At 37.1% G+C, this 27930-nt stretch overlaps 2 protein-coding genes across 2 annotated transcripts in view; one reads left to right on the top strand and one right to left on the bottom strand.

The window, feature by feature from the left end:
* The window catches only part of TMEM184C (transmembrane protein 184C), a 10523-nt gene extending 896 nt beyond the window's left edge, over positions 1-9627 (top strand). Inside the window, exons 2-11 of the mRNA XM_010009003.1 lie at positions 171-306; positions 1355-1485; positions 1583-1619; positions 3530-3735; positions 4515-4589; positions 5438-5531; positions 7304-7416; positions 8015-8114; positions 8631-8802; positions 9221-9627. Coding sequence (XP_010007305.1) covers positions 171-306; positions 1355-1485; positions 1583-1619; positions 3530-3735; positions 4515-4589; positions 5438-5531; positions 7304-7416; positions 8015-8114; positions 8631-8802; positions 9221-9513 — 1357 coding nt within the window. The 3' untranslated portion in view covers positions 9514-9627. The remainder of the gene's footprint in view (positions 1-170; positions 307-1354; positions 1486-1582; positions 1620-3529; positions 3736-4514; positions 4590-5437; positions 5532-7303; positions 7417-8014; positions 8115-8630; positions 8803-9220) is intronic.
* Positions 9628-12098: 2471 nt separating this feature from the next.
* PRMT9 (protein arginine methyltransferase 9) lies at positions 12099-27320 on the bottom strand. The gene is made up of 12 exons (XM_010008943.1): positions 27108-27320; positions 26459-26607; positions 25045-25281; positions 24311-24478; positions 23448-23550; positions 22155-22261; positions 19593-19785; positions 15684-15867; positions 14169-14874; positions 13155-13308; positions 12616-12738; positions 12099-12420 (listed from the first exon to the last, which is right to left on the bottom strand). The coding sequence occupies exons 1-12, from the start codon at positions 27291-27293 to the stop codon at positions 12205-12207; spliced, it is 2526 nt and encodes an 841-aa protein (XP_010007245.1). The 5' UTR covers positions 27294-27320; the 3' UTR covers positions 12099-12204.
* Positions 27321-27930: the final 610 nt, after the last annotated feature.

The following is a 27930-nucleotide window of genomic DNA, read 5'->3' on the forward strand; positions in this document are numbered from 1 at the left end:
CGGGGCGAGGCCCGGCCCGAGGAGGGAGGCGGGAGAAGGTTCGCCGGGCTGGCCAAGCACAGACGAAGCCAGATGGAACAGGACAGGGTTTCTGACTCCTTCCGGTTCGATAAAAGGTGATGTTTAAATAGTTGATGGCACTCTGAAGAAATTGGGCTCGTTCTTCATAGGAGCGCGGCCGGAGCGTTGCCGCTGCCCTGCGCGAAACTCGTGTTCTGGCCCTTTGCGGTGATAGCGGCACCGAATGTGTCGGGCAGTCCTGGCGGGCCAGGGAGAACCGAGGTGGTGGGTAGAGAAGCTTCCATGGTAGAGGCCCCCCGGTGTGTCATAATAGTAACACATGAGCTGCACACTCACCTGGCAGCAGTACTTTCATACCGAAAAAGTAAAATTTTAACCTTAAAATATATATTGTTCCATTTAATACAGGCTTGTTCCACCGGCAATAAGATTTTTCGTTGTATGATTTTTAGGACTTCATGACATTAAATCTGTCTTGAGTGTAGTTTAACTTCCAATTTTGAAACCCTGTTCTAATGACTTTGTATGTTCAGCTTCATGGATGTTTTATCAAAGTGGTGTCTGAAATTTCCAAGTAATTAAATCTGATACTGGTAGAGAAACTGCTCTGAAACGATCTTTAACCTGAAAAGCAAGAGAAAAGGTGGGAAGACGATGCACAGTAGGGGGATCAGCAAAGAAATTATCAACAAAAACTACAGTTTCAGAAGAGTCTACTGTGTTTCTCAGGTTTTGGTGCTCAGGTTTAATAATGCAGTTATTTTTCAGAAAGCTTTCGTAAAATTATAGCCATGTGTATGTACTTATGTATATATGTACATGTCTTTTAGTACTTGGTGAGTGAAAGTAGTTGAAATTGATTACTAGCTGGAACTTGATTTTAAAGCTAAAAATATTTTAAACCCACAAGGTTTCAGAAACATTACAATGAAGCACTGAACGGGACAAGTTCAGACCTAGAGCAAGAAAATCTATCGAGGCTTTCAGAAAATTAAACAGTGAGCATTACTAGGTCTTTGTATAACATTTTTGTATTTATTGGTGATGTTTTTATTTGGTTCTGCAAGATTTTTCATCTATTTCAGTTGAGTTTTTATGCTTTACTCTAAGCCACACCAACAGATAGCAAGGGAGACTTTAGGATTTTGTATATTTGAAAAGGAGAGTTAGAAAAACTATACTCAATATTGAGATATGTACTTAATGTCCATGTTAAAACTATTTACAGTAAAAAAAAAAAAAAAAAGATAAATTACTTTCTTGCTGTACTGGAAAAACTTTATAAGTATTAATACAGAAACTTTGATCTTGCATTCTTCCTTGTCTTTGCAAGGTTGGAATTCATACCAAGGCATGGTTTATTGCTGGGATATTTCTGCTAATGACTATACCAATATCTCTCTGGGGAATACTACAACACTTAGTCCATTATACTCAACCGGAGTTACAGAAACCAATAATAAGGTAACATTTCACATTTTACCTGTGCTACAAATGTTGAATTTAATTCAGACAAAAAATACTTCTAGTAATATTAAATGTTCTTTTGTTATTGTAACAGGATTCTATGGATGGTGCCGATTTACAGTTTAGACAGTGTAAGTGTTCTCTTAACTGTTAACAGCTCAATAAAATTCTGTTTGCTGTGGGAGTGAGGGAAAACAGTGTCACTGTTAGAAACAATGCTGCATGGAGAGTTGTAGTCCTAGAAACTTCTGGACATTCCTGTTTATGGAGTATGTCAGAAGCATAGTCCTAGCAACATTACATTCTTCTTGTGGAGCTTGTGGGATCACTTTTGCTAAGCCTTTTTAACTCTGTCCTTGAGTATCCTTTATGAGAGATGCAGAAAGGGGTACGACAAGAGTCTGCTTTTCGTCCTTCCATTTCAGTAACAGCTGAATTGGAAACCAGACTGATCCACTTACAGTCTCAAAATTCAGTGCCTTACCTTTCTTTCCCAAGTTCTGCTTAGTGCTAAAATTCTTGCTTTTTGCTTCAAGGGGCAAAGTGTAAAAATCCCACAAAATATCCACTTCTGAATATTTTTAAGCAATAGATTCTGTTTGCCATACCAGATATGGCTCATGTAAATATGTCACCTGTGGAGAATATTTCAGCCAGAGCTAAGCAACAAACCAAATCTGTGTATGTGCATGTTTTCATCACCTTTTGATATTACAGATATCTCTGTTTTCCCCATAAAACCAGAACTTTTCCTTTGGGTTTTCTCCCATCTCTTGAGGGAGGTTTCACCCATAAGTATGTTCTATTTTTTTGTTGCTGTGTGTTTGTTTTGTTTTTGTGGTTTTTTTGTTTGATTGTTTTTTGGGCATGGGGGGATGTTTATTTTTTTAAAGACTGGGATTTAGAGTATCTGAGAGTGAAGGAGAGTGGGGAAGATAACTTCATCTGTTTCCTAGGGGGAATATCGATTATCTTAGGTTGATATTTCAGTATCTAGTACAGCATTTTCCTTTGGAAGAAAATTACCTGCTAATTAAATGAGCTCTAGCCAGGCATTCAGAGTGGTTTCTGAGATAATAAAATCTTCCCCCAGACTCCTGGATCTTACAGTCGTTGCTGCATATATGGTATCCTCCTAGAGTGCTTAATCTGAGCTGAAAATAAAGTTTTCTTCTCAGATTCAAATACTGTATTCTCAGTTTACTAGATGCAGTATTACATCTTCCACAAAGGTGTTGCAGCATCTCCCCATCTTTAGTGGTGTTGAGGATGAAAGCATCTTTCTGTAGTTCTAATAAGGTCAGAGAAGGCACATTTGCTCTGTCTACTAAAACCTAGGGAAGCAAAGTAAACTCAGAAGACCAGCATCTGTTTCAACTCCTGTCCCCCACCCTGGCCAAAAAAAACCAACCCAAAAACCAGTGCAACAGCAGTGTGATACTTAACATTATCAATTGAAAGCTCTGATAGCTGATCCATAATTACAGTTTTGCAAAAAAACTCACTTTTCTGTGTGAAATTTTGGTTTAGAGGGATGACTGCAACTTTAAGGTTAATCTGCTGCTTCTATATTTTGCAAACATGCCAGAACAATTTACACATTCGATACCAAAATAAATCTATTTTATATTGATGGACTGAAAACTTCTCCCCCTTACTGCCAATGAATATGTGAATTTCAGGAAATGTTTCTGTTTTGTCTCCTCCGAACAGGAGCAGGCTATGTGTAGGGAACCATCTTTGTTACTTTTAAATGAAAGACTCAGTTGTATGGTCAGAGATACGGGGCATCTCTTGCTCAGCACTTCAAGCATGCTTCCATTTGAAAGAGAGATGTGATCTGAAGTTCTACTTGTATTTTGACAACATTATTTTCTAGCTGTAGCATCACACTCTTATTAGCCAAATGCTTTAAGTCCTGTTTAATTAGTGCCTGCTGTCTAATGAAGTACTGCTTGCTGAATTAGCCAGCCAGTATTGTCATTGGAATCACTTTTGTCTTTCTTGCATGTAACCTTTTTGTGTGCCTCTCTTCTTACAGTGGATAGCTTTGAAATACCCCAACATTGCAATATATGTGGATACATGTCGAGAATGCTATGAAGCTTATGTCATCTATAATTTTATGGTTTTTCTTTCAAATTATCTAACCAACCGATATCCAAACCTCGTCTTAATAATAGAAGCGAAAGATCAGCAGAGGCATCTGCCACCTCTATGTTGTTGTCCATCATGGGCTATGGGAGAGTGAGTATATGATGACATCTTATGATTTTAAGCTGTGTAATCAGAGATAAACATTTTGGGTTTATGTTGTTGCTTGGTATAGTCAGGTTATGGTTTACACACATTTTATTTATCAATTACAAACGCCTATGAAAGAACATGTGAACATGTTTTCACCTAGCTGTAAAATATCCTAAAAATCACATTTAGCTACTAACGTACATTAATTTGGGTGGTGCTGAAGGAAACTTGCTTATTTTTGAAACATATTGGAAAAAGGTCTCCTTGAATTTGCTTCCTTTGCTGTCACATAATGTTTGTCAAAAACCTCATGTAGACTGGCTCCTAGACCAGATAGCTGATTTCTCTTAATTCCACAGGTGAAGGACAAAAGGCTGTATGCCTGTCTGTTTCTGCATGCTTAATCTGATAAGCATCTCTCTGAAGAGATTTTGATAAAGCTGTTTAAAATGTTAAAGACAAATTATGAATGTAAGTTATTCTTAAACATCTTCAAACATGGTGAAAATTGCATTCTCTTTCTTTAGCTCAGCCAGAAGCTTTCTGTGGCTAAAAGAAGTGAATCATTGAGTATTTCCTATTATGTATCTGTAAAATAGATACATAATTTTGTGTGTTGCCTATATACACGATATACACTGTCGAATCTGAAATCCTGAAAGCAGCTGACATTATCATGAAACAAAAATTCAGTGTAGTGAAACTACTGAGAAGAGGAAACTTCCATGAGTCAATTGTCTTTAAGGTCTTGTACAATTAATTTTTTGTTTCTTTTGCAGAGTTTTATTATTTAGATGTAAACTGGGTGTTTTGCAGTACACTGTTGTCAGACCATTTACTACTATCATTGCTTTGTAAGTATGCCTGTAAACAGTTAATACTGGTCTTCAGGAAGTAATTTTGAGTTATGTTGGAAAGAGTTTGTCCTTTGTATTCAATCAAGGCAGTTTGAAAGCAGACTCATCATGTTACATGCTAAATGGGTCCTGGCAATTTTAATCAACCAATAATTTCTTTTTGACCTCTATAGCAAATCACTGTTTGCAGAATTGAAATAAATACTTAATGTCTGCTGCTGAAAGCAGTGGGAAAGAATGTGAAGTACTGTTTATGTGGGAAAGACATTTTTACGATCTCTTACTTTTTAGAGTCCTTTTTTCCTCCTTCTCCCTTTTCTTCTTGGCTTCAATAAATAAATAGTAATTTTTAAAGTCAGACTTCATGTAACTTTTAAAGATTTTCTTAAACAAGCCTGACTCTGTGCATGACATGCATGTCATGTAACCTGTTGTTGTAATGCAATAGCAGGAAGTTATGCATGTTGATGCCAAAGCCTAATTTCAGGAACTTGCATTGTCATTACTGTTACTTCTGTGGGACTGTGGAAGATGATGCTACTCACAAAGAATATTCATATAAATATTTATATTAGCTGTAATGTTATAACAATTAAAAACAAAACAGCTAAAAGAAGATGTTCAGTTGTTGAATTCAAATAGTGTTTTTCTATGGAACATGCATTATGAACTCCCTATGCCTTGTGCTGTTGGAAGCTTATTCAGACTGATGCAGACCTCCAGCACCCATATTTGAGTACCAAAAGAGATTTTGGATTCTAACAGTTGATGGATGTATTGAAGATTTAGCACTTGAAGAAAGCCATCTTTTACTACATAGTGATTAACTCTCAAAATTCTTTCAGAATTTGTGAACTAGTGGGAGTGTATGATGAAGGAAACTTCAGCTTCGACAATGCTTGGACTTACTTGGTTATACTTAACAACATGTCACAGCTAGTGAGTATCAAGGATACATTTTTCTGCTCTTTTAAGTAATTGTCCTAATATTATGGGAATAAAATACTAGGAAAAGAGATAATCTAAAACTTTTATTATTTTTACTACAAAGCTCCATAAAGCAATCAGGTGTCCCACCTCTCTACCCCAAAGTATTTGATGAGTGAAGTAGTGTAGTTTAGGCATGTTTGAGCTGTGGACTTACCCATCTTTAGAAGAGGTGACTCACCCTCCCATAGCTTCCTCCCAGAACACATACAGAGAAGCATCAGTGGCTATATTAAAAATACGCAGCTCCAAAGCTGGTGGTAACAACATTGACATGAAAAAATTGAAATGCTGCATGCAGTTCTGAGATTCTGGCCTGCCTAACACCTCATTTTGTTGGTTCAGCTGCCAGATGATATCAGGGTAAGGGGAAGATGTCAGCCTCTAGACTTTAGTTTTCTTTTGGAGGTCAGAGATTGCATTTACTGGCTTGCTGGCAATACAGATGAAGCATTTTCTTCTTCACCCAGGGCACCTTACACTGCGAGAGCTGTAGCAACTCTGGGTCCTTGCTGCTTAGCCATCTAGCCAAGATTCTTAGTTGTCTTTGCGACAGCAGCAAGAGTCAAAACTGCATGACATCCCATCTAAAAAGGCTGTCCTCATCCTACTGCCACCACCATGTTTAATGGGTGGCTCTTACGGAAGGAGCAACAGTCCCAGCAGCAGCACATACTTCCGTGTGTACTGGATGACATGGTTGCTTGAAGAGACTTAGTAGTATAGAATCATAGAACTATTCAGGTTGGAAAAGACCCTTGGGATCACTTGAGTCCAACCATCATACTTACTCTACAAGGTTCTCCCCTAAACCATATCCACCAACACCACATCCAAAGGACCCTTAAACACATCCAGGGATGGTGGCTCAACCCCCACCCCAGGCAGCCTATTCCAGTGTCTAACCACTCTTTCTGTGAAAAAATATTTTCCTAATGTCCAGTCTAAACCTCCCCTGTTGCAGCTTGAAGCCATTCCCTCTTGTTCTGTCACTAATTACCTGTGAGAAGAGACCAGCACCAACCTATCTACAATGATCTTTTAGGTAATTGTAGAAACTGATGAGGTCTCCCCTCAGCCCCCTCTTTCTCAAACTAAACATTCCCAGCTCCTTCAAATATTCTTCATAAGATTTATTCTCTAGGCCCTTCATCAGCTTTGTTGCCTGCCTCCAGACCTCAATATCTCTCTTGAATTGAGGTGCAAGAAAGAGGCTAGGAGAATGTGTGTGAAAAAGGGAGGTAATTTCCTTATGTCTGGCTGTACACCAGTTTGGTTGCTTGCAGTTGTCATTAATTGGAAACTGGTTCAGATTCATTGCCTCATTTCTCAGAAAGAAGCAACATTTGAGGTATTCTTGTACAAGAGCCTGAAAGAACAGAGGCTGTTTATGCCGTTTTCCCTAGAGATGTGCTTGGCATTGAAAAAATTTTATGGGACCTTCCTATGCTTTGCTTTAGTGTGCACATAGATCACCTCAGTCTCTGTTTATCAATACCATGTGCTTAAAAAATACAATTTCAGGAAAAAAAAAAAAAGTCTGCTTTAAAAAGCAGAAAGGCAAAGTTTCCATAAATCCAGAGCCCCTTTTCTAAAATAGATAGCTTTTAAAGTTTGTATTGTAGTATGATACATTTTTTAACTGAAGATATGCTGTAAAACAACTCCCTCACAGAACAAACAAGGATTTGAAAGCTTTTCTTCCTTTTTTTTTTCCTTGTTAGTTTGCTATGTATTGTCTGGTGCTGTTTTATAAAGTACTACGTGAAGAACTGAACCCTATCCAGCCTGTTGGCAAGTTTCTTTGTGTGAAGATGGTGGTTTTTGTTTCTTTCTGGTAAGTGAATTACTTACTACTTCTTGCTCTCAGGGTGAATCATAAAAGGGCTGGATTTGTTACTGAAGGCTAGAGGCCTCAGAAAAATCTACCCATAAGCTTAGTGAAGTGCTGTGATGGGAAAAGGGTACTAGTACATTGGATAGATCAGTCTTCTTCACCTGACATGATTTTTTAGACTTGTTATTTTGTAAAGTAATTCTCAAAGAACATAATCTATTTTAGAATCTTCACTTGCAGGTATTTTTTAAAAGTTTGTGTTTTTTAACTTGTTAAAATACATATTTTTTTTTACTTTAAATTTTTGAAAATAATTTACTGTAAGTTAACTATAAATTATTATTTAAGCACTTGTCACATTTAGCTACTAATGAGGGCATTTGACATTCGACTCTGAGGATTACTCTTTGGTCTGCGTTAGTACCCTTAAACAACTGACTCTTTTGGTTGTGTTCTCTGTTGGCCTTTAGGACAATGGATGAATGACTTAAGTCTGTTTCTTCCTATGTATACATATACATGTGCACACAGGAACAGGCCTTGTTTACCAGATTTGCTTGCAAGTTTTTTAAAATAATAATAATCATCATTTTTATAGGCAAGCTGTGCTTATTGCATTGTTGGTGAAAGTTGGTGTTATTTCTGAGAAACACACCTGGGAATGGCAAAGTGTGGAAGCTGTGGCTACAGGCCTGCAGGTAGGAGCAGAGAGTTACTTTTAAAAAGGAATAGTTATATGCAAATATGACATAGCTGATCTCAAGCAAATATTGTCATACTCACTTTAATTAACAAAAGCTAGATTTGTATTGAACTTCTTATAAGTTGGGCTAAATTTCAGCCAGTCACCCCAACTGAGTTTTTATGCTCAACAATTCTGTATCTGTGTGTTGGGCAGAAGGAATGTGTCCCAGTTAAAATTTCTGTTGGATATCCTTGCATTTTTTTCTTGCAAAAATTCACGGTAGATCTGCTGCTTGCTGAATATCCACTTCCAGCAAGTCAGTCTATCAGGCAAGGACTGATTGCAGTATGTACAATAGTACGTATGGCACTCCAAAGCCTGCCAAGAATATCCTGCCTCTGGTGGTAAAGCAAGGTGATGCCAGTATCCCAAGGCAATTACAGTCTTTCAAATGTAGAAGAAACCCAGGAACTATTTTTCTGCAGTTATGAATGATGAAGTATTAAGTCAAGATCTCTTCTCATTGCAGGATTTTATCATATGTGTTGAGATGTTCTTAGCTGCGATTGCTCATCACTACAGTTTTTCTTATAAACCTTATGTCCAAGAAGCTGAAGAAGGGTCATGCTTCGACTCCTTTCTTGCCATGTGGGATATTTCTGATATAAGGGCAGATATATCAGAACAGGTTCGAAATGTTGGTAAGTAAGAGAGATTTGTATTATCTGTTAACACAGTATGTATTTCCAGCTTCGTTTTACCCCTTACCCATCTTTCTAGTACCTTTAGAACATTCCAAATCAAATGGCACCTGCATCCCTAGAGGATTTAATAGTTTATCTGGCACTTTACTCTGACCAGTAATGCTGACTAATTTGGAATCTGGTTTTTAATTTTTCTTTTAAATAGATCGATCCCAGGATAAGTTTCAGGTCTGTTGGGTAGAAGTGAGGGATGTATATATTTTTTTTAAATGGAAAGACATACTTTATTAAGCTAACATAAAACAACAAAGACTAGTTTTCTAATTTTACATGCCTATTTTGGAGTTGATGTGTACAAAGACCTTAGTATAGTGCTGAAAGCATTAAAAAGTATTTTCATTTGTCATAATTCTAGGAAGGACAGTTTTGGGCCAGCCAAGGAAAATGTTTTTTGCTGAGGATCATGAACAAAATGAGCATACAAGTTTACTGTCTTCATCTACTCAAGACCCAATTTCTGATGCTTCTTCAATGCCCTCTTCACCTATGGGTCATTATCAGGGGTTTGGACACACTGTGACACCTCTCACAACACCAACAACAGTCCCTGCAATTGATAGTATTTATAATACTTCTGCTACTCAAGATGCTGAGGAGTCACCTGAACTAGAGCACAATTTATCAGAGAAAGCTTTGGATAAAAGTTAGACTCAGCTATTCTTTGAATGTGTCAGGGAATCTCTTGTATGCTTACCACACATATTAGTGATGAAAGTTGAAAAGCTTGGAAAAGCTACTTTGCACAGAGGATATGGCTGTAACATCTGGATCTATAATGGATATGAGTATCAGTGAGTACGCCATGGGTATAAAACACGCACACTTTAAAGGTTTCTGCATAAATTTAAGAATTAACTTCTTAAACTGCTACACACTTACACATCACATCAAGATTACACTGACTTCTATTAATACAAAAGGAACCTTTGAAAAAATACTCTGCTCTTCTAAAGGTGTGTAAGTACTGTTAGCAATCGGAAAAATTATTTTCAAGAATGTAATTTAAGGAAGGCAGCAGCAAAAAGTGTTTGTATTAGCTTTTGTTGTCTTAATGATGGTAACTTCCATATCCCAATGCTGAACGGAGTGTCAACAAAATTGCAGCTTCTGTACAGATACCATCTTCTGCCCTTTCCTGAATAGCTAAATAAAACGTCTTCATGAAGGTAATTATTACAACACATCAGTAAAGAATCTAAACAAGGAAAGCATTCCCTCCAGGCCTCACTATAAAATTCCATGCTCACAACACATGGTTGGCATAGCTGTTGTCCTTGTAGCTCTTAATTTTTTGAGTCTTTTACATTGAGAAGAGACAGGCAGGATGAGAATTGTTGGACGACTAATTTTTTTCCTATCCTTCTAAAATAAGAGTAAGGGTTATTACCCTAAAATACATGGAGGGGAAAAAAGGAGGTCAAAAAGGAAGTAGAAAACAAAACTGATTTATTTTGGGCTGCAATAAATTCTTTAACACTTAAGGTTTTTTTAAGCTGTTAAAGCAAGATATCTTGACAATGTGTCTGTAGTACTTTGTATTCGTAACTTTGTGTGTGTGTGATTATTGTATTATGCTTCTAGTATAGCCTGGATTCAAATGTAACAGAAACCCCAGAAACAACCTTAGCCAAGATGTAACTAAGTAGCTAGTCTAATACTGGAGTTACTAGCATTAGATATGAGATCAAAAAGTGTATTTCTATCAAACGGTTATTTTGCAAAAACTGACAAAATCAGAAGGGTATTGGTTCTATCCCATTGCATGTTTGCAATCTGAAAAAAACCCCAAAAAACCTAGAGCACTGACCTTTTGAGTGACATCTGAAGTTTCTTTTCCAGCATTCTTAGCATTTACAGGATGTTTAACTTCTGGCTGTCACAGTAAATCCATCTTAAGTGCTTTTTTTTTTTTTTTTTTTTTTTCTAGAGCACTGACCTTTTGAGTGACATCTGAAGTTTCTTTTCCAGCATTCTTAGCATTTACAGGATGTTTAACTTCTGGCTGTCACAGTAAATCCATCTTAAGTGTTTTTTTTTTTTTTTTTTTTTTTGCAGTACTAGTGTGATGTAAATATTGCGCCTTACTCACTAGGCTGCATATTTTATAGTTGACTATGTACTTGCTGTTTCTGACGTTTGTGGGAAAGTGCATAATAATTTTCAATTTGCCAAGTCATTGCCTTTGTTGTAAATAAGCAATTAAAGAATTTATTTAAACTGTTTACCTTCTTTCCATTTTATTTACTGCTACAGTAATTTAAGAGTGAGAATGACACATGAATACAACTGTCCTCCTGGAAGAAGGGGATCTTAAGTACAACTAGTACAAGAGTTTGTGCTTTCTGTGTTTTACGGCTTGTGCTGATAAATTCTTGCTTGATGTTATGAATAATCAGGATCTACTTATTTATGCTTCATTCTAGGTATCGTCTTGTTCATATAATAGCCATCTTATAAAATGAAACTCGTAACACCTTAGCTTTTCAAAAAACCTCACAGAATGAGATGGATCAAGCAAGAGAGCGTGAGCAAGGAATGAGAGAATCAGCAAGTTTGGCTCAGTTCTTGTAACTCTTCAAGGCTGTTACACAGGCTTCTAGTTTTCCTCAACAATCCTCCCTTTATTTCAATTCCTCCCTTTCCAAGAGTGTTGTTTCAGGAAGAAGTTTGTATGGCTATCTGACATGACTGTCATGACAGAATGACATTCTCTCATCACCAAATTTACCCTTTACAGCAAATGGTTCTTTGTTTCAGGGGACCATAAGTTGATAGGGTGTCAGGACCATTGCCTGTCCCTTTATTTGGTCTCCTATGACCTTCCACTATCCAACTTGAGTTACCTGAACGCAGTCCTTTACAGCTTGTTATAATTGTCTGCGTACAACACTTAACTTGTGATACTGCAATTGGAACAGCATTACAGTCCCTGCTACAAGGCTAACATCTCAGTACACAGCAGTAGGAATCTTTGTTTGAGAAACAAAGAGTAACCTGAACAGCCACAGGTGTTTATTTCCAGTACAGGCATCTGGATGCTTTTTCTCTTACTACAGATGAGATGGTAGCAAGGTGTGTCTCATTGTTTAGTCACTGCACTAGCTAGTCAGGTTTTTGCTGCAGTGAAGACAATACCTCCCCTCATGCTTGGCAAGATACCCTTACAATGCAAGTTTTAGTCTTACCATTGGAGCTTAAGAATCTACTATTAAAGCAACAAAACAGCCTTTGCAAGCAGTAGATAAAATTTAGACTTTAATGTAAATTAACATCAGTGGTGTCATGAACAGTCAATTTATGCATAGGTAATTAACCACAAATCAGTACACATGACTTTCTTCACCGTTTAACTGTAATACTAATATTGCTTTTATGGTGTTGAACATCAAGCACAAGTTCATCTCCAACCTGAACTGGGATGGGCTCATTGAGAACAACTGCAGCTTGCTTCCAGTGCGAGGACTCATCAGATGTATTCAAGCTATGGTCTTCATCTAGATGTACATGATACCAAAAGGGAATTGCAGTGACTTGGCCAGACTTACAAATTTGTACCTAAAAATATGTAAAATATTAGTTTAATCAGTCACACCATTTTCAAGGAAGCAAGAAAATAAAGTAGTTCAAACCACGTAAATCCATTTCAGAGATACCAGCAGACAAATTCTGTATTGAAACTGTCAACCCAGGTGAGCAGCGCTGCAGAGCAGCAGTTAAGCACACTTCAAATTTCATGTACACACAACTCACCTTCACTTCTCTGCTGGGGGTGTTCAACAGAGGATTCATGAGATCCAGCCTTAAAAGCTCTTCTGGCTTGCTCAGGGGTACACAAGGCAACGTAGAGAGATCCAAATACACACGAACAGGTACCTAAGAGTGTATACCATAACTTCAGGCATCAATAGCCCTTAAGAAGTGAAAACTTAATGAAAAAGTGTCTAGGAATTACTGTAACATCAGTAAGAGACAGCCAAAAGTACACCCTTCTAATCCCTTCTGAAATGTTATTGTTGAGATATAAGGTGACAAAGGAGATAGTAACAGCACAGTCACTCTTCTGTACAGTAATGCTACATCTTTCATTACTTCTTCTGCACCAGTTCTAAAATGTTACCAATTTCAGTTTATCTCAAGTTCCCTATCTGGTCACATAAACCTCTCTTGTAATTCCAATAATATGAAAAAGTTTCAGCTCCTCACTTCTCTTGCAGTTTAAACCAAAACTGAACAGCTAGGCAGCTGCAGGCTTTAGAACTGTTCCTGGAAGACAACCACCAAGTTCATACCTTGAACTGGTTGATAAAAGGGGCTATATTAAGCCCAAGAGTTGGTTCTGTTCCTTGGACAGCATTCTCCAGTAACAGAGACTCTGATTCTACCAGCATTCCATATACCAAGACATACTGTGGGAAAATCTTGCCTCCACTGTGAAGTAAACATCTGTAAAGTGAGAGAGATTTCACCTCTAAAACACATCATTCAACAGTAATGAAATACTATTAACTACATTTAAGAAAAGTACACTAGTTCTTCCTCTTATGAATGCTTAAGCATTTGAGTTTTATCCCACTTGACCTGACAGCTGTATCATACAAAAAAACCAAAAACCTGTCACATCATACTAAAACTATGGAATTAAGTAATCTTTTCTCATTGTCAGTATTGGAAACTGTGATATTTCAACATGAAGATTGTGGGATTTATTCATAGCACCAGCATCTCATACTGAAGGACTGACAGAAATGCTTAATAAAACTGGAAGTACATACTGTTGGGGGCACTGGTTAAGGAGGCAGCATACACACAGGGAAACAAGACCTGGTGGGAATTTAAGTCACCCTTAAGTGTTTAACTGAAGTTGATAGGAGTACAGGAGACAGCCTTTTTTCCTGAAAAAGACGACACCTGAGCCTTTCTCCATCTCTTGCTAAAGAATGTCACTGCTGAGAGCAGCAACATATACAAGCTTTCATTCAGCATAACATCAAACACTAGCAATTCAACACAAATTGTTTAAGGTTTCCTTTTCATAGAATCATAGAATCCTAGGGGTTGGATTTTTTTCCTATAGCAGGCCTCTTTTTATAGGAATTAGGTAGCTAAGTAGTGCACTCTTGGGTGTATTTTCATACTAACAGATTTGAGTCTGCATATGACACAAGTTAGAGTATTTTCCCCACTTGTTTGTGCAACAAAAAAAAAATCTTCAAGTCACCTGAAGATTATTCAACACTTCAAAAAGGTAATGAACATAAATAATCTTAAATACTCTTAAAGACTTTTTTCCATATATACTGTACCTGGATATTGCAGCCTTTTCCATCACCTCCTGCTGGATTAAACCTGATGTCTCTATAACATCCAAGATAATAATACTCCACAATTTGTCTGATTTGGGTCTCTGCAGCACCACACTTTCATCTTCTAAGTGGCTGAGCCAAAACTCTAATGTTTCCTTAGGGAAATGGTTAGCTTCTGAAATGACATTAAGGGCTGCCTGATGCTGTTCTTTCTCAACAGAACTATAGGCTCTAACTGGTCCAAGTTTGCCAGCTATAATTGGCAGGATGGAGAAGCCTTCAGATACATCTAAAACATACAAAGGATCAGGAGCCACATCTAGGGAGTTCTTACTCTCTTGGGTGTTCATCCCACTGCCAGGTCCATCAACATCCATGGCCTGCAAGTCCTTACTTGGATTCAATGACAACAGCACTTTGCCCATGGCAGCTTTAAAGCATTCATGGTATGGTTCATTGTTCAGTAGGGCTATTTCTGTGGATTCCAACACACATACTTGACCGTTGCCATCCTGTCTGTTAGTTGTCTGAAGACTGGCCAGAGCATTACATAACTCAGCCTCATTGCCCAAACTCAGGGTGTCATCTCTCTCACTGACACCCATCCCACACTCTAAAGTTGACAAAGATATCTTCTGGATCTTCAAGTAGCAGTCTTGGCAGCAAACTTCTATCACCACCGTATCTCCAGTCTTCACAGAATAATCTTGGAAAAACAGCACAAAAAAGTCATGTCAGTTATGTTACAACAAACATCAGGGAAGCATCCATACAGTGATTAAAAAAAAAAAAAAGCACATTATCTCACTTCTTTATTAGTTGTTACTAGTGTGGTATGAAAGAATTGTTCTAGTCTGTAGCCAGCAAGCTGAAATTTGCTATTGTGCATTAACATTTGCCTGAAACTGTCCCACACTAGGCAACATGTATTTATTCTCAATTGGACTCAATGATCCCTATGAGTCCCTTGCAACTTGAGATATTCTAAGACTCCATGGAACAGGAGAATGGAAAATGCATGAATGGACAAACTGCTGGAAATGATACTGCCATTGTACATGTGGTGGACAGTATTCAAACTGAATAAAAAATGGAGATGGAGTGATTATTTTTGTTTTATGGCAGTAGCAGTCAGCATTTCCTACTTCACTTCTTTCACTTCCCTTTCACAAGTCACATCTTGACTAAGTAGAACCAGTCAGTAACCCCACTTTTTGGAGTTGCTCCACAATGCTTTTAATTCAGTATAGGAATAATACTACCTCAATGAAAAGCACTCTCCCAGACCTTAAATAGGTCCCTTCTCTGCTTCATAGCAGATACATGAACAAGACTCAGTGCAGGGACTGGGCACTACAGTCCAGAAACATGATTAGGAACCACCTCACAGCTAATTCCTATTGAACTCCTACACCTATGTGCTGCCACTTCCTAATCTCTGAGATAATAAAAATAGCTCAAAACCACAATGAAATCAAATTAATGTACTGCAACAAGAAAATCCACAGGACATACCAAGGAGGCCTTGCACAGGATAGACTGCCTGTTCCCAGCAAGTCTCCTCACTGGGGCTTGTAGACAGAGCATGCACATCATCAAGCTGTAGTACAAACCACATCACAATAGCATCTAGTGTCCCTCCTTCCGTGACTGGCAGGCTGAGCTTCCAGGGCTTTCTAGCTGCAAGGCTTTTCAGCTCCTGACCAAAGTAGAAAGAAATTAAAAGCTTGAGAAATTCTTTCCACAAATAAAAGATGTTTTTTACACTCACTAAATCATTCAAATTTCTGCACTCATCCACAAAGGCACCCAACAGAAATCTGAAGTTAACAAGCTGCTACAATACCAATACATACCATTCGTGCCCACTAACATAGGATCTTTCCCACATACAAGTGCAGTTATGTACACAAGCAACCTGCATCCATCAGCCAATAAAGCAAAGATACCTACATCTAAGAACAGGTATATTTAAAAAACACTGAAAAATGCAAGAAAGATTTTAAACTGGCAAGGTTGCCTTATGAGAATAAAACCAGAGCCAGTCTTTTGGACTGGATTCAAGCCAACGCACACTTCACTTAAAACCTGTGTTCAGTCAGTTCTACAAATGCTGTATGTAAGCACTGAATCTGTTTAAACAGATGTTTTCTCTGCTACCTAGGATACAGTCTTTGTGTTAAAAGCTCAGGCATGTACAATTTCACTACTGGGAAGAACTAACATCTTCCCTAAAGGGATATGGTTATACATTCTCCAATATTCCTAAAAAGTTTTGAATATTTACCAGAAGTTAAGTCTTCTTCCATGTACAATTTATTTTCCTCAGTAACTACCTTCAGCTACCAACATTCACAAACATAAAAGGCCCAGCTCTAATGTAGATAGTGACTACATAACTCAATTTATAGGAAGTCAATCACAAGGGATTCTGTTAGTCACAATGTAGTAACAACTCCTAGTCACATTGATTCTCTTACTCACAACCCTTCTACTTAGTAACAGCCTTACATAAACATTTATCTTCTTCCTGATCTGCTTATGTCAACATTTGTCCTCCCTAAGTTTCAATATTAAAATACACACAGAAAAAATAAAAGTCCCACTCTAAGAACATGAGTAGCTCTCGCATCCTGCATTTTTTATTTTCCCCTCTTTAAGCTCACTCTGTGTTCTCCAAGAGCTGGTCTTTTCTCTTTTCTCTCAATTGAGAGATGGGCAAACAATGCATGTGTTAGAATTGCTAATGCCAATTAACTTCATGATGAGATTTCACTGCTCTTCAATAGAAGTGTTTTGCTGCTAGTAATTTTTTTTTCATAGATCCTCAATTGGAGAAAATAAGAGAGTAGTAAGTTGAAGCTTTGAGGGCAGTAAGCCCCTTGGAAGCAAGACAGCAAGAGCACAAGCATGCATCTGCTTCTCAATGTTAGGGAAGTAATAGCTGGTTTAGAAGTGTATTTTATATTAAAAATATTCTTTCTGATTATTCCTCAAAAGCAGCAGGCCCAAGGTTCTCATCCACTAGTTTTAGTAACTGTAGTATTACTTCCCTATCCTGTGGCACACAATACTTAAAAATCCACTTGAAGGCAGCTGCATCAGCTTTCTCTGCTCTCTACCATGCTGCTTATCCAGTATTTATTCCTCACATTTTTCTACTGCATAACCTTTTTATTTTCTATTATTTATGAAATTACAGACTCAAACAGGTCTAGCACATCAAGATGGCAATTTATCAAATACTGTAGTTGGACACACAGCAAAGAAATGGCAACACTGCAGTGACAGTAAAAAAAAACACCAAAATTATGTTATGCCACACACATCCTCTGAATGAGAAAGATACCTTGCATTTAAGGAAAGTAAATGGGACTACAGATAAAAGGAAAACTAGAGAAGTAATGCAGCTATCAAGTTTCCTATGTCTTGATCCAGAATTTCTCAAATATTCCACACAGTAACTTCTAATGAAAATCAAAGAGAACCAATATCTGTAATTGTTGGCAATAGCTCAGTTCCTTTAGGGCCTGAAAGTGAGACTGAGCTTTAATTAATTACTGGCTGCTGGGGTAAAAACTCAATTCGACTCCCAGTAGTGCTGATCTGCTGCCAGCAAACACACACATGTAGTACCTGGCTAGGTGCAAGTGTCTGCAGCCTGGAATTATAGCCACATCTTTTTCCCCTGGCTGGAATGAATTGAGCTGCTAATAATAATAGCAGTAATAAAGTAATCAGCATAACTCGGCTGCTTTTTAAAAAAAACCTGACATTATTTCTATGACTGTCAATGACAATCTGTGCTGGTATCTCTAAAGACACCTACAACTCAGTTTGAGAAAAACTTGTACTTTAAGTCTTTTCCTCAGTTATGTCAATTTAGATCTGGGTAGTCAGTACAAGTGGAATGAATGCAACATCCTTCTAATTCTTGAAATATAAGTTTAGGAAATGGGTCTTTGAAATTACCTTACTAGTGCTAAGTGACTTCTCATCTGAATTTCAATCCTTGTAATTCTGCTACTGTTGATAAATAGAGCAGGTTTTTTTTTATTACAACAGGAGCACAAAAAAAAAATATATTTTTTACCTGCACTGACTGAACATCCAGGTGTGACCCAGATAAAACAAACAAATAAATACAAAAAAATAATAAACCACCGCCCAAACCAAAACCAACCAACTAAAAAACCCACTCCAACTTTGAAAGTAACTTACCAGTGTTTGAAAATGCTTTATTTGCCAAGTGTCAAGGAAAAGACAAACAATAACCAATAATTCCAAATAAACTAATTGCATTTCTTTTCTTTCTCTTTACTTATGACACCTTACTATTTCATGACAGGAAGACTCTATTAGCCTAACTGAAACTTCAAAGAAGCAGTTATGAAACATGGTTTAAAGAGCAACATTGTTCTTTACTCTTTCAAATTATCTTTACATGTCTGCCAGCAGGCAGATGCTTATGAGTAGGTATCTCTCAGATGAGAGTAATAGTTTCTTATTGATGTCAGAAGCAGAAATAACATTAGGTTACAGAGAGACTGCTCCCAGTAGTATAATGAAAAGCTTTGTCCGATTTCATTTTTTATCTCAGGATGTCAGACAAGCCAACTAGGAAAAGCTATTGATTCAGAAACACTGCAATTCCTGGCCAAGCAGTAGCCAAGAACAATTTCATTTATATAACAAAATCTGTTCTAAGCTCTGATTCAATACTAACTTGTCACCACAGGTCAATGAGCAAGAAACACATCAGAGATCAGATACATCATCTATTTAGCATGCTCAGCTGCAAGTGGATGAGGTCCTTGCCTTACAGTTAAGGCTTATTTAGTACATGTATACAAAAATATTTTGAGCAAAATAAACAAAATAATACTACCATATTTTAGAATGTCATATTACAGAAATACCACATGGAACCAAAGGAGCTAAAGGGTGAAATCAAGCTGATAGTTTTGTCATCTCCCTTCTCCTTTACACTTACAGACATATTTATGTCAGATGTACAATATAACCTCTGTTTAAGAGTTTCATGAAGGCTCTAACTTGAGAAGAATAAAAGTCAGCTACATAACTGCATAAATCTTTTAAGATAGGTCTATTGCATCCTTCCTCCACCTTCCTGTACTGAGGCTGTCAGCTGCTTCATCCTATAGTGCGATAAACTATTCTCTTAATTATTCCAAACAAACTATTCCAAACAAAAAACTCCACCTTCAAAAACTCAGACTGACATTGGATGAATCACAACACCACATAAACAAGCAAGTATCAAAACCAGCAGAGGATTTCATTGCAGCCCTGCCAACTCTGTACTTGTGAACTGTTCCAAAATTGAACTGGGAATGCAAATAATACACAGGACTCTTGTTATTCATGAATAGATTAATTATAAAGGACGTAAGAAAACATTACCTGCAGATTGTTGAAATCTACTGTCATTACTTGACAAGGCTCTGTCAGAGGTACATAACCTCCAGGAATGCGACTGAGCTTCTCAGTGGTGTAAGGTTCGACAGTTTCTTCTGAACCAGCAGAAACATATGTTGGGCTGAAGAACTGCACTGAATTTGACAAGTGCACACCAGCAACTTCTTGTGTTCCCACTCTGGGAGCAAAGAGAAAAATGGAAGAAATGAAACTTCAAATAATGAGAAGAAATGAGACTTCAAAAATTTTTTTTTTACAAAAAAACTGAAGAAAATTCTTCCCATGCTGGCTAAGTATTATTACATGCACAGAGTGTGAGAACTTCCTACATAGTGGAAGAGGTCAGTAGATTAGCAACATGAGCCCTTCTGGCTTCAATACATAAGCAAAGAGTAGAGCCACTTCATTGCCTCCCTTTCTGAGGCCAAATCAACTAAAAATTAAACATTGAAAATTCCTGAAACCATTATTTCTTACAGTGACTTCAATTAGTATATTAACCTATATTTTAGCATATTTTATTCAAAATTACTAAATGCAGATGCACTAACGTAGCAGACCTATGTTGTCTGAGAATATTGCTTTACTGTTACATATGACTCTTGAAAGATTTCAAACTTGAAAAGCAGTATGTAGGATTCTTCGCTATCTAAGTTTTGCAGAAGTCTAAATTTATCCTTAGTAGAACTTAAGTCTTCTCACAAGTTTGTCAGTTCCTGTGTTCTTCCAGAAGAAAACCACATTTCACGTGGATGTGAAACAACAGCTTCAGAGAGAGAGCAATGACTTCAGAACAAAATTAAAATTAAAACTAATCATAAAAAAAAAAAGAAAAAAATTACACAACACCACAGCAGAGTTCGGTCCTACAGCCATTCTAGGGAACACAAGCAATGAGTACAAGCAGCATCAGCTATAGTAAAGAAACAATACAATTATCACCAGAACATCAAGTAATATAGGTATAATCAAGGGGTAAAAGAGCACAAAACTTTTTCAAAAGTTGGCTTATGTGCACCAAAAACTACAACCACAAGAAAACTGGTTAAAGTTACAGGACATTAACTTTCATCCTGTTCAAATTTTGTAAGGAACACTCAATGCTTCGTTTCAAGGCAAAAAAATGTATTCTAATTGATGAATAATTAACTTAACCCATAAAAAAGCTCTTTCAACATCAGTCATAAAAGAAAAGTGGTAAGAATTACAAAGATTGCAATTTCAGCAGACTTGTGTGATTGAGAGAGGAGTATCTGACCTTGGTCACATTGACTCCTTGGAAAGTGCCTAGTCTGGAACAAAGACAGCACAGAGAAACCCAAGATAACAAAGCTGTAAATTTGTGGATAGTGGTTTTATGGTTGCTTAGAAATGTGTGCATGATTTTGGAATAAAGTCAAGATGTAAGTATATCCTATAGTAAACTTAGGTAATTATAATACCAAATTACATACCAACTTGCGAATACCAAGCATGCTAATCATGTAAACTCCCTTGATGTTTTAAACATGATCTTAGATACATATGTATAGATAGGAGTGGCGAATTAATCATTATTAACCAATCATGTATTTAGTGTAGTTTCTCCCTTGTTGCTATGTTGTAGATGAGATCCTATTCGTTTCGCCAAAAGGTGTGCTGGCTAGTGCTAAATGCCCAGCATCCTACTCTGCTAACTAGAAAAAAAGACAACTATCTTGACATAGTGTGTTGACTGGCTCTTTTTGCACATTGGGTGAAATACCCAGGTTTGGGACAACATGACCATCTAACTATGGAAACTTCTGCCTCTTTCTGGCCATTGTCCAGATCTACTGCAATAAAAAAGAAAAATCGCTAATGCAGCCTGGCTGTTTTTCATACAGTACACTGAAGCTCATGTAGAAGTTAATGTGTTCTTTAATCTGCAAAAAATATTAATGCTAAACAAATATATCAAGTCCAAGCCTCTCAGACAGAGGCTGTATGCAAACAAAAATACTGCTCCAGAACATGAGAATAAAAGTGAATATGGAAGTAACTGATAAATAGTCAGAACTGATCTCAGCAAATAAATCCTAGTGCATAAGTAGTTCAGTTAGGCAAGGCACATATTCAGAGAGATAATGCTAGGTGGGGTTACTAACACTTTACAAAATCCTGTCCTCATCTTCTGAAAGTTAGATGAAGCGGTGAGGTACGGGGTAAAATGAGGAGAAAAGCCAAGTCTTAACCCAAGAATCTTCAATAGAGAAATTGAGAAGTAATTTTACTATTAAGGAATTAAATTTCTTTAGTGTTAAAGGCATGCATTTCAGCATAACCAAAAATCAAGAGTTTCTGATGAAGTGATCCAGAAAGTCTGAATTGTGAAGGGAAAAAAAAGGAAAAACAAAGAGAGCCTGGAAAAGAGGTGGGGAGGGTGAGAATAGAAATCTGTTTAGAGAAACAGATGATCAGCCATTCAAACAATGAAGACAATGGTAAATGAAATACCCTCAATAAAAATAATGTCTCTTTTCCCAAATAAGAAATGTGGGTTCAAACTGTGCTAGAGTTTAAACACACCTGTGATGTCTACGTATCTCTTTGCATTCCACTGCCATCCCAAATATTGTAGCACTTGCAGGAATAACTCTGCCATAGTCTCCAGTACTGACATCTTGATTTTTAGGCTGTGAAAACACGAACAACATGCCCTGAGACAGTGACTTATTTCTACCCTTGCTGCAAAGCATTGGTTACAGACCAGTGAGCCATTTAAGCTTACAATCAAAACATCAGTAAGTTCTTAGTGACTAGTAAAGTTTCTGGTCTTTGCCATACCAGTCGATCATTAAAGAACTGTCTTAAATACTATTTCAATATATTCAGGCATCAGGTTTAATTTTCAGTCTACTACTTCCTCTGTGTAATTCTAAAAGTGTTTTTTTAATTTGTATTCTGTTAGGATACACGGAAACACTTGAGGACCTCTCCCTTATGCATCATTCCTATACTTAACGCTAGAGGTCATTAGTTTCAGTTCAACACAATACAAAAAAACCCGCAACTTTCGGCCAAAAAAACCTTGTTTCTAAAGTAGTTGGAATCAAGGCAATATCAAAGCAAAAGTACTTCTATTTCATAAGACCTAGAAGAGGTTAAGGCATATAACTTTCCTTAATATATTAATTTGCTTAATGTATGCTAGCTAAGATGCAAAATATATAAAGCAAAATTCAAGAGACCACATCAGATTGTTCAGACCTGAAAAAAATTCAAAGTTGACAAAAAACCTAAGAGCATAAACTTATGGCATATTTACCCAATTATAACTGTCTGGTTTCTAGCACTATGATGAGAAATAATTTTATCATTACTCAGCATCTTCTGCTTAGACTGACATGACTTCATGCTACTTGCTGGTATCTCAAAAAGACCAGGTTACAATCAAATGTGCAGGAAAATAATGCCTTTAAAACACACACAGATCCCTCTGGTGTTACATACAAAGGATGGGTAAAAAATAAGAGGGGGGAAAAAAACCTCAAAACAAAAAAGGTGATCAAGAGTGAACCACCTCTGTGTGCTGGAAGGTAACATCAGGGAAATGTGCACTGAAATGATGCATCTGCTCAGAACATGAGCTCACATAAGTACAATGTATGCAGCTGCCTCGCTGTCTTTCACCAAAACAAAATTCCTAGAACAAACCCAGATTGCTAGTTTTAAAAATATCAATAAATTTGAAATATTTACAAGACAGTCTTTCCTCACTGATGCAAATCTGTGAATGTGTGCACATGTGCACACACACGCATGAACATATAGCAAACAAAACAGGAATCCCATTTATACATACGCACCCACACCACCTACCTTTGGTTGTAAAAGTAGATGTTCCCAAGCGTGTATCAAGCTCTCCACAATTCCTTCTCCAAATAAACCAGCATCAACTGTTTCTGTGACAACCAAGGAAACCCTATGTAAGAAAAAGAACAACATGAAATATAATGTACAATATGCATTACTGCTAACAGTCACTCTTTTAAAAGAACAAAAAACAAGAAACCACCATATCAATGTGATCTCAAAGCAAAACTTTCCCAGTGTTCTGAAGTTTTAATACAGGTAGGCAATTTAACTCTTTCAACAAATGATGTGTTTTAAATTCTTATTAGAAGTTATTCAAGATGCAAATAAGAAAGAGTAAATATTGAGGAAGAGTTCACTATAAAGCTTCTTGTTCAGTATTTATAAATAATGTGGGAAGAGTCTAGCCAAAACAGGAAGATGTTTCAGCCTGGGCACACAGGCAATAATATGGCAGAATAGGTATTTTGTCTGAATCTTGTACAAGGGTATGCATCCATGCATGTGTGTTAAAAAGGAATTTAACAAAAGAACCCTATAATCCAAGCACAAAGAAGTTAGTAAAGAAATGTAGTAATCTAATTTCTCTTTTCCTATTGCTGCAATGTAATTGCACATGCTCCAAGCTCCCACCATCAAAGAAACGGCTTAATTTATGACATTGTTGATCTACAGTGGTTGATAGAACGTAAAGAACATTGCAACTTCCGTAGTGCTCTAGAAAAACATAAAACATACAGAGAACTTTCTCACATAACGGGTAATACCACAGGCCAAGTTATTTCCTATTTAGGTCACAGGGTATTTTCTACTATCTTGAAATTAAGAGCAAATTAAAAATAATATCACAACAGAGCATGACAACTTACCTTTCAGGTATGTGCTTTGGGATTTCTATATCAAATGACTTCAAATGCAGAAGTTTAATCTCTCTTTCCATATTATTTGCTGCCACCACATCACGGGCCAGCTCATACATAGTTTTTGATAATTCACAGGCATAGACAAAAGATGCTCCTGCCTTTTTTGCAAACATACTGTAAAACAAAAAGCAGGGCTTTTTCCCCTCCAGTTTAAATCATTTTAGGTAAAGCATGACAAGATACTGAGTTTTCTTAAGCTCCATTTCTGTATCTGCATCATATTTATAAGAAAACAGTTCAAGTCTAAAAACCATAATTAAATTAACTAGTAATTCTTGCATGAACACTGATATCAGACGAATTTATATCCTCTTGATATGCTATAACCAAACAGAAGAGACAGGCAGTATAAGGATACTCCCTCTGCTATGTTAAATCCACTCTGATTCAATATTTAAAAACAGAACACGTGACATTACAACTCCGTAACCAACACAAGTAATTCAGTTTACACAGCAGTTATGGGCAGAAAAAGCATCTGTAACAAATAATAAAGGCGCCCAAAAATACTAGACACCAACCTCCCCACTCACTAACTTTTGAAAACTTTGTTTCCTTTCTTAAGTTTTGTCTCAATAAAGGCATGAAAGTAAATTGTTTTGTTCCACTAGCAACCAAGCTTTGACAGACAAGAAATACGTATCTATTAAGTTCATGTAAAATATGCACTTCTGACATACCTCAAGATTCCTGTTCCTGTTCCAATGTCAAGGACAGATTTGCACCCTGAGTGGACAGCGTTCTCAATTGCTCTTAGGTAAGTAAGGTTCCTCTTGGCATCGTTGAGCATAATGAAATGCCAGCGCTCCACAAGCCAGTTTGCAACACGGTAAAAATTCTCCTTTGCATCAGCAAAGTCTGGGTTAAGCTTCACTGCTTTATGAAAATATCCAGCTGCTTCATCTCTAAAGCCCATTCTAATAGTAGTAATGACAAATAAATAGAAAGCATGCATTCAGGTGGCAAGTATCTGTAAATATCTGTGGGTCTGTAAAGAGGTCTTACATCAGTTAAAAGACAATGGAAATACTTTCCATTAATGAGAAAGATTATCTTTAGAAATACTGATGCTATCAGATGAAAAGAATGATTTACAGCTCTATATCATATAACTTTTTTTAAAGTGAGGAAAAAATACCACTGTGTGCACCAATCTTCATCCCCTACTACATCCTTTGATAAATTAAAACAAGTTTTACAAGAACTTGCTGCAACATTATGACAGCAGCAACTCTGCAATCCAGTCTCACATTTTCAAGTCAAGAGAATGCTACAAACCCCAAAACGATTTTGCTGTATTTAACTGGAACACACTGTAAAAGAACAAAATCTTGAGTTGCTGGCATTTGCAGTTAAGCGTCTATTTTGAAACTGAATTTTGGACTTCAGGGAAGTTTTAATGATACCTATGACATACTATCAAATTTACATCATAAAATTCCACTCTGGGAAGACCTAGAACCCTGAGCAACAGCAAAGCACCATGTTTGCGCTGTCTGGAAAAAGCAGGAAAAGAATGCTTTATACTAATACATAAAAACCTAAGACCAAACCATTTAAGAAGAGCCCTGCATGTTACATTATACACCAACAGCTTGTTCACTTCAAAGGTCCATCATACATGACCTCAAGAAGGAGCAGAATTAAAATACAGTATTGAAAGGCAGTATTTTTCAGGGATCTAACAGGAAAGAAAGGAAGAGCTTTAAAAATTACAGTTTAACCACAACAATAGTTAAGACAGTGACTGAGAACAACTTTGTTCTATTTTTTTTGTTTAATAATTCCTTAGTGAATTGTTAGGAAATATTTTAAGGAAATGCTTTTACTTTAAAGTTTTTACTTTAGTAAAAGTGCTTTTACTTTTTTTTTTCACTTTTGCTGGGAGATTCAAAATTTATTTTAGCATTGGCTACTCAATTTTAAGTTGACAAACAGATCTGAAGGTCAACAGTACATGCCATACAGCATTAAGCAGATGCTCGCATTTGGTTCTTTTAAGTGGGTTTTATGTGCTTTGCTGAATTGGGCCTTGCTTATAAACATACAATACTAAATGAACTGTACAAAAACTGAAAATATATTGCTACAAACCTGAATAGATGTTCTCCCATACTATTGCATATCACTTCATCATTTGGATACAGTTCAAGGGCTTGTTCATAACAGTTAAACAGATCTTGAATCCGTGCCAGAGAATCTAGCTCTTCTGCCCATTTAAAGAGACTAAGCTGAAATGCTTCCTAGAAAATAAAGCATATACCACTGAGTTGCTGGCTGTTAGTAAAAGTGGGGAACTGAGCCCTGAAAACACCTAGAAGCATCCTGAACACCTACACCAGGACACTCTTAGTTCTCCAGGCAGCAGCACACAATTGTTTACTATCATTCCAAACTAGCTGGCTCACTTAAAGAAGTAGAAATGAGCTCCAGCAGGGTGATAAGAGCCTGTGTGGATATTAATGCATGCTGTACTTCAAGCAAATACTAACAAGGCCGTAATTTTATTAAACTTAGCTGACACATACAGATTAAAAGTGTATCATTACCCTTCCCATAGGCATACACAGCTTATTAAATAAGTTACTAGCTGTCTCTATTATTACTGTTGTCTGCTTTTATTTTGAAGACTGAAGAAGAACATCAAGTTACATGCAACAAATCACAAGCACAAAGCACTTCACAAAGCCTCAAAAGGAATACAGTATATAACACTGTTTCAAGTAATTCAGAGAGCACTTACTTTTACACTAGTTTTTAACTCAGGAGCTAGATTTAGTACCAGAAGATAGTGAGCATATGCAGTTCCAAAATCCTGGTCCTCCAAGCAGTGTTGAGCACTCTGCAAAGACCTAGAAACCAACTCCCGCCTGCTGGCTTCCTGACCACTTCTATGGTTCCAATGAAATTTAGAGTTGGAGTTGGGCATTCTGAAGGATGTAAATACTCTTCCTAAAAGAAGAAAAGTTGTGCATTGTAGGCCAAAAAAGTTGCATGCAAAGATTTAAATAAATGTTACTTTTCACTGGCATTAGTAAAGACAAACATCCTCTCTCCAACCCAGACTCTAAGCATTCAAAAACATACGCTTCTTCATGCCATCAACAATACCATCAACTTCAAAATGAATGTTCAACATTCAAAAGTCATGCATTCATCACATTTATATTAAACTAGGCCCTGGAAACAGATTACACTTCTGTGCTTTTTAAATTATTTTTTTTGCGTTACATATTTTAGGATGTCTCTGACCAGTTTTGCACACTGGAAGTTATAGAATCATTAAGGTTGGAAAGGACCTTAAAGATCATCAAGTTCCAAACCCCCTGCCATGAGCAGAGAACCCTACCACTAGATCAGGTTGCAAAAAACCTCATCCAGCTTCTTTACTGTGAGAGTGACAGAGCACTGGAACAGGCTGCCCAGAGAGGTTGTGGAGTCTCCTTTGCTGGAGACATTCAAAACCCGCCTGGACAAGTTCCTGTGTGATGTGCTTTAGATGACCCTGCTCTGGCAGGGGGGTTGGACTCGATGATCTTTCGAGGTCCCTTCCAACCCCTAGGATT

Source organism: Chaetura pelagica, unplaced genomic scaffold, assembly GCF_000747805.2.
Source record: "Chaetura pelagica isolate M959 unplaced genomic scaffold, ChaPel_1.0 scaffold221, whole genome shotgun sequence".
NCBI classification, from domain to species: domain Eukaryota; kingdom Metazoa; phylum Chordata; class Aves; order Apodiformes; family Apodidae; genus Chaetura; species Chaetura pelagica.